Source organism: Aplysia californica, unplaced genomic scaffold (assembly GCF_000002075.1).
Source record: "Aplysia californica isolate F4 #8 unplaced genomic scaffold, AplCal3.0 scaffold00040, whole genome shotgun sequence".
NCBI classification, from domain to species: Eukaryota; Metazoa; Mollusca; class Gastropoda; order Aplysiida; family Aplysiidae; genus Aplysia; species Aplysia californica.
The window spans coordinates 851961-860052 of NW_004797310.1; the positions used below are offsets into that span (position 1 = coordinate 851961).

Here is an 8092-nt window from a genome sequence, read left to right on the forward strand (position 1 = left end):
GGGAGGGGCACTCTTAATAAACACCAAGTCCCACATCCTTACGCAAGTTCCTCTGGCGTGGTGTACTGTCGGTGCACCTGTTTCCCAGTCTCAGTAATGTCCTGGTCCACGTTAAAAAAAGATAGCGTAATCATTAATCTTTAAAAAAGACAAAAATTTTGATAATCATAATAAGGAAGTTGTCAGAATGTGCGTCTTCAATGAGTTAATGACATACAGAACACATGATAATAATTATCGTCAGCAGAACAAATGCAATTTTTGGTAAATTTTGCACCATCATACACAAAGCAGTAACATGATTTTGCATATTCCATTTTGATATGCATGTTATTGCAACACCTTTTAAAGTTTCAGATAAATAAGCCATGATGGAAATATTATATTAGGTTTGAATAATGAAGTTATGCCTCAAAACAGTGCATCTTCAGAAGTTGTCTAATGACCAGTATACACGTTTTCAAAGAGTTAAGAAACAGTCTGTTCGTTACAAAACTCATATTCCATCTCCCTTCTTCCCAAGACCCCCCCCCCCTTCCCATCCCAAAAATCCCTTTCTATCTCTCAATTTTCGTTCTTTCTAAGAGTCCCCAATACCAGAAAAACGCTTCTTCTAGCTCAAAAGAACCCCCTTCAAGCTCCTCTCAAGGACCCCCCCAACCCCCCAAGAAGAAAAACATAAGTCCCTAAGAACGCCCTCCTAGCTCTTAACAAATTCCCCCTTTTCTAACCTTTGTGTCTACTTACATAGCTATGGAGCCTCTGTGGAGGTGGCATGAAGGGCGTGCTGGTTGCATTGGAGAAGTCACCTGCGGAAAAGAGAATACAACAAAAATTAACTTCACTTTCCCCAGTTCACCAAGCAGTAAAGGGTGCAATACTGTTTATCCACCAGATACCTTAACTCTGGTCCTCGACTTTCCAAAACAGCAGTTAGCAGGATGGCGGTCTCTTAGGTGAGTAGGTGGTTTGCCGGTGCTCTGGTGTGGGTTGCTCCTTGTTTCCTATCAAGCATCTATCTTCAGTATATTTTCTTATTCCCTGTGTATGTTACTCTCCAGTTGAAACACATCTAATCTCCGGCACCTATATGACATTTGTGTTGCTAGTGCCGTAAAACTCTTACCAATTAAAAAAATCTCTAAAGGATGAGAGACCCATCACACCTATTTAGAACTTTCATAAAACCTGAAATTCAAGATAAAAGCGGTTCCACTTCTACAAAAAGGCTAAGATATATGTTTTCTTAACCGAGCCGAGAAAGATGCTTTCTTCACAAGGCCCAGAAAGACGTTTTCCTCACTAAGCCGAAACAGACATTTTGCTTTCTAAACCGAAAAAAGATATTTTGATCACCAGGCCGAGAACGATATTTTTCCTCACTTAGGCAAGAAATATATCTTCTTCACAAGCCCAGAAGCTGCTTTGTTCATCAGACAAAGAAAAGTGTTTTTCTCACAAGGCCGAATACTGGTCATGAAGTACAACAAACACAACTTTTACCTTTACACGTGACGCCTACCACGTGTAGAGAGAGAAAGGTGGTCTTTGAAGACGGTAGCTCAATAAATTATTGGAAGGGTACGTCTAGGCTCAACTTTGACAAACAAACACAAACTTACGACAAACGTTTAGCACAGTAATTCGTTCTTCAAATATCAAGTGACGCAGTCGACCTACATGTGACGAACGTTGACGAATTTCGGCGGCATATTTTGATGAACGACCAATTATAGGCGATGCCCATTGGCATCATCGGTGCGGCTCGGTTCGGTTTTGTCGGTTTGGTGCCAGCCGGATTGTCCTCCACGGGAGAGGCAAAACCGACAAAACCGACAAAACCGACACAACAGATGATGACCTTCAATAAAAAAACGCGTTTTGTTTTCAAGGACCCGCGTCGGGTGATCAGTTTGGGCAGTAAGTTGGTCTATTTATAGTGTGAGCTGATGCCGCCAGAAACAGAACCGACCCAATCCTCAAAGGGGCACCGCCAATAATGTACTTCATTTTTCTTTCTCTTGGTGTTTGTCCATTTTCCAGAGTCATTGGGGCTCAGTGTGGCCACACCAGAGTGTGGGAACAGCCAGCTGCCACGTCGTGTGAAGAGTAAGGACGAATCCTGACGTCTGAGGTTATCCACCTCGTTTGGTTCGTTTTTCGTAAATATGCAATTTTGAAAAAAATTTCATAAGTAATTTAGCTTCTATCAATACAGTTGAGCAAACTGTTTGAAGAAGTTATGTCGTTACAGTCAGCGCAATAGTTAACTCAGAAATATTGCGCTAACTGTAGCGGTACAATTTCTTAACACGGGTTGCTCAACTGTAATGATAGAAGCAAAATTACTCACGAAAAAAAGAACCAAACGAGTTATATCGATCCAAGATCATATAAGTACAAAATACGCTTCATTCTAGTTACCGTGGTAGTGACGTAAGTAAATAAATAGCTCAAGTATCGAAAGGAATCAAAAGTAATTAAGGAATTCTTTGGAACGTTATTACCTTATGTCAACAAACCTGATCTTTACGGAATTACGTAGAAGTGAAGCATTGTGTCAACCCAGGAAAGACGTAGCTGGTTAAATAGGTAAGAAATAATACACCCTCCCATAATTGTTGAAAGCGGCATTATTGGATGTAACCTCTTCCGCAGCAGGGTGGAATCTGATTATTAACTCGTGTGTCGTACTACTACTATAAAATATATCAAGGATCCCATGTGCAGCTTTTAAAAAAATGTTCAGTGAACCGTATTGAAGAAACACAAACACTCCAATAACGATACTTTATGTGTTCCGTGTTTCTATTCCTACACAAACCGCTCTGTTATGATGGAAACACAATGGCGATGGTCTGGTATTTTTGCAGTAACAATGGCTTTGCTCTCAAACATTTTATCGCTTCCACAGGTGTCGGATGCCAGTTCTATAGAGTGAGTACAGCAACCACTATGGCTCCAGCTTATTTTTCTCTCAATGTCTGTTGGCACCCCTTAGTTTAATTTTACCTGCCTTATGAGTAGGTTCATTTGTCTAGAAGGAAAACTGAAACAGTTACGGATATTAATAATATGTGTGTGTACTTTGTGCGATAATATGTTTGGGGGGGGGGGGGGGTCGTTTCTTTTTTTCGTAGTTGTTTTTTTGTTCTTGTTGTTTTGTTTTGGGTTTTTTTTTAATAGAAAGAGGTGACGATATGGGGTGGAGTGGAAGAGCTCAAAGTGCTGGCTGTTTGTACTAGTGTGAAACAAAGCTTTGAATTACATTTTAGTGTCTAATAACTGCTTACTGCGGAATTAATTTCTTTTTAATCAGCAAAGGAAGTACTGTATATTGTCGAATCTAAAAGTTCGTTGACTAATGGAATTTCATTTTCTATGAAAATTATGCTACCCCGATTCTCCGAAACGTGATTTTCCTGTCCTCTCTCCACGAACTTAAAAACAATTCTGTTTACTGATTATCATTTATTCACTTGTCTCTTTGTTTTGAACTGAACTCGTATTCTCTTTGTTCTCTCTAATACGGTTTATTTTGGGTTCCCCAGAACACAGACGTACTCTAAACGAGAACACAGCGAGGCCCCAGCGAATGGGTACACAACTTTGGGCGAGTACACAAACACTCGCTCCGTCATCTCGTGTTGCAGCTTGTGCGACAGAATCCCGAACTGTTTATATCTTCTTTACCACAAGAATTCTCGGGCCTGCCATCTGCTCGGGCGCGATACCGGGGGGAGTTCAAATTTAGTGGAACTTGAAAATTATCCAGAATGGAATTTTTACGTGCAAAACGTCCCGTGCCTCTACGATTTCATCGAGGAGTTAAACAAATGTGTGCAGTTTGAAACATCGAATCCACTGCCATGGGCTGAAGCCAGAACGGATTGCGAATCTAGAAATGGCCACCTTCTCATAGTCAGCGGAGATTCTGAGTTTATGTATTTTATTTCCTATTTTCAAATTAATTATCCTGACAAAGATTTTTCTGTGGGAGCCGAATATATCAACCCTGGTGAATTTCGATGGTTTAACGGCGACCCGGTGACGTCATATTTCTGGGCCAATAACCACTTGCCAGACAATAGCTTTGGTGATGAATTTTGCATGGGTATGCGAAAGGATGATGGTTTCTATCTGAATGACATTGGTTGCCTCTACTATCCCATCGAATACGTTTGTGAATATTCTGTAGCTTAAACGACTATGTGCTCGCTGGTGCATAGTGAAATAAAAAGGGGAAATCTGGTTAAAAAAAAACAAAAGACGTATTTCGTTTCCTATTATCAAACTAATTATCCTGACAAAGATTTTTATGTGGGTGCCGAATACTTCAACCCTGGTGAATTTGGGCAGAATGGAATACAGTATCTCAGTACAAAGATGGTGAAATAAGATATAAAATGTGTGGTTTCGTTGTGAAATCAGGCAATCGTCAGAATAATAATAATGAAATCATTGCTGATTGGGAAACCCGCGTAACCAGTTTTAAGTCAAATTGCTGACAGTCCACAACGTGGAATCAGACGGCTGTCTGAGATATCAAGTACATATTATGTAGAACGTTGTCGGCTATACCCCAGGAACAAAACAATAACAAGCAACAAAAGCAAATCAACAAACAAACAAGCAAACAAGCAAAAATAATCCAGCCCAAAACAACAAAAGTCTCAGATCCTGAAAAATAATTATTATCTCAAGGGTTACAGTTGTCGATGTCTGTCCCCTCTATATTTGTGTGTGTGTGTGTGTGTGTGTGTGTGTGTGTGTGTGTGTGTGTGTGTGTTTGTGCGTGCATGTAGCTTAAACGACTATGTGCTGGTGCACAGTGAAATAAAAAGGGGAAATCCGGTAAAGAACCAGCAGACGTATTTCGTTTCCTATTTTCAAACTAATTATCCTGACAAAGATTTTTATGTGGTTGCCGAATACATCAACCTGGTGAATTTGGACTGAATGGAATAGAGCATCCCAGTACAAAGACGGAGAAATTAGAGATGAAATGTCTTGTTTCGTGGTGAATCAGGCGATCGTCAAAATAATGAAATCGAAAAAATCGGACAATTTTAAAAATCTATTTTGTTTTCATTCTTTTTTTTTTTCAAACACCTTTGGAGTCCATAAAAAAGAATACATTTCTGTGTTGATTTTTCTTAAAAACGTAAATCAAACACACACAAAAATATTATTATGGATATAACATTGCCGTTTCCAAGAACATTCAAGCTTTGGAAATCACCAAACTGACGGCTATTTTCTCTTTAAGTTTTATCTCTGACACCCCCACCTCCTTCAATTGCAAATTCTCGACTTCTATTCAAGATAGATGAGTAATTTTTTTCATTAAAAGAAAGACAAATGAACAGGCTTTAAGATGGGACTAATAACTCCATATTATGTTCAAACTGACGAGCATCTGATTCCACCGGGTCGAGACACGAACTTACGTCTTTTGCTTGAAAAGGCGATCAATGTCATTTGATCACACCAAAACATTATTACTCAGCAGACACTTTATAGTCTCTCTTTTGTGCTCAGGGCTGAGTGCTCATGTTTTGTGTATTTGACAAGTGCGACTGAGATAATAAGTGATAAGATTGTAATGAGGATCTTAAACATGATTATGAATACAATTCCCTTACGAAGATCATGAAATGAGCTTTTTTCTTTCTTTTTTTTCTCCTATAGTTCCTAGTTTTTGTTTATTTAGACACTGCACGCACAGCTGAGGTTTGTTATTACGAACAGTTTAAAAGAATAATTTGAGTAAGAACCATTGACTTGAATTCTTCTATCCTAGGTCGTGCACTGTCATGGTCGTCGGTCTTTGATGTCCGTAAAAAGTTGGCTGCAAAGCGTACACAACACTATTTTATCAGTATTTTATTTTCTACTCTTGCCATAATCGAGTGAGCGTGGCATGTTTCCTTCGTGCCTTTCATTTAGTTAGCTCAAAAATTGTGCCAGCTTTTGCACTAAATTGTGAATCGGAATTACGTGTGAGTGCACGGTCCAGGATATTATAATACAAGTCTATTGTTCAATAGTGCAATAAAACACTGCCTCTATAAATTTTTATATTTTTCCCTCCTACACTCTGCCTGCGCTTCTGGTATAAAAAAAAGTCTTGGCAAAAACATTAATACTGCCCTACGTCCATAATTTAATTTTAATAATTATTTTCCTTCCCTTTTGACCCCGTTTTATTACGTTTCTTCTTGGTTTTCTCATAACACAGTGAAAGAACATCTTTATAGAGGTATGTACGAGGGACGTCCAGAAAGTAAGTGCCGTTTTAAAATTATTTTATGAAAGAAATAATAATTTAACCTATTAAAACGATTTTTTAATATAATTCATATATATATATATATATATATATGACTACTTCTCCACGCAGTCACCAGAACTGTTGAGGCATTTGTCGAAGCGTGGGACGTGCTTCTGAATGCCCTCATCGTGGAAAGCTGCCGCCTGCGATGTCAGCCAATGTCCAGTCTCTCCTGTGAGATCAGCGTCTGAGTTCAGTCCTGCCTGGCCAAAAACTTTTTCAATAGCAGGAACAGATGAAAGTCACTCGGAGTCAGGTCTGGGCTGTACGATGGGTGCTTCAACTGTTCCCATCCAAAGGAGACGATCAGGTTTTAGGTCTGTGCAGACTTGTGAGGAGTTGCATTGTCGTGAAGCAGAACAACACCGTCGCTAAGCATTCCGCGTCTTTTGTTTTGAAACGCTTTTGTGACGGCGTTGTTCTGCTTCACGACAATGCAACTCCTCACAAGTCTGCACAGACCAAAAAACCTGACCGCCTCCTTCTTATGGGAACAGTTGAAGCACACATCGTACAGCCCAGACGTGACTCCGAGTGACTTTCATCTGTTCCTGCATTTGAAAAAGTTTGTGGCCCGGCAGGACTTCGACTCAGACGCTGATCTCACTGGAGAGACTGGACATTGGCTGACATCGCAGGCGGCAGCTTTCTACGATGAGGGCATTCAGAAGCGCGTCCCACGCTAAAACAAATACCTCAACAGTTCTGGTGACTACGTTGAGAAGTAGTCATATGAGGTATTCAAAAATAAGTCGTTTTAAAAGGGAAAATTATTTCTTATATACTTATTTTAAAACGGTACTTACTTTCTGGACGTCCCTCATACATATCATGTAGTTTGAAAGTTTGAAGTCTTTGCCTCAAGGAGCATTTTGTATACACGGATGAGAATATCAGAGGATATTCTAGCATGTCAATAATTCTTTTGCAACTCCATTCATTTCCGTATCTGAAGATGTGCTGTCTCTCTCTCTCTCTCTCTTTCTCTCTCTCTCTCTCTCTCTCTCTCTCTCTCTCTCTCTCTCTCTCTCTCTGTCTCTCTCTCGGTGTCGCCTTTCTCTGGCTCATACTCTGTCTATCTCCTCCCCCTTTCTCTTTTTCTGCCCTCCTCCTCTCTACCTACTGCCCTCTATTACCGAATCCCGGCACACACACACACACACACACACACATACACACACACACACACACACACACACACACACACACACGCACACGCGCGTGCGTGCGCACACACACATACAAACAAACAAACAAACAGACAAAAATACACGAACGCCCATATGCATACACACTAAAAAAATTATTAACCCCAGAAGCTGAATCGGAACCCGTCTTAAACTGGTCGATCAGAACGTCGAACACAGATAAATCGATCAATGGAACAACAGGTAACCTATAAACACAATATGTGTACACCTTTAGCTGCCAACTCTAAGCCCACGGTGGCCTCAACCGTGAACAATAGGAAATGAGCTGGTTTATATCAGTACGATCGATTGATTTTTTTTATCGATCTCCTTTGGTGTAGGAAAGCCTGGCATGCCTATGCACTGGGCACACTGACCACAGCGAACAAATAAACTGCCAACGTGGGGATTATCTAACAAAAGGATTTGGTCATTGCTTGAGAAATAGATATATGTCTCACAACGCGGTGGAATCAGGCGCTCGTCAGCTTTTGGGCGTATTGAGGTACTCTTGAAGCATGTTCATTTGACCTTTTTTGATGACCCCCCTCCCCCCCCAAACAACAAC

General features: G+C 40.3%; 1 protein-coding gene across 1 annotated transcript in view; it reads right to left on the reverse strand.

The window, feature by feature from the left end:
• The window catches only part of LOC101848416 (testis, prostate and placenta-expressed protein), a gene marked incomplete at its 5' end in the record, with an annotated part of 6223 nt that extends 5414 nt beyond the window's left edge, over window positions 1-809 (reverse strand). The window contains 2 exon segments of the mRNA XM_013091547.2: window positions 43-101; window positions 748-809. Of these exon segments, the coding sequence (XP_012947001.1) occupies window positions 43-101; window positions 748-809 (121 nt within the window).
• Window positions 810-8092: the final 7283 nt, after the last annotated feature.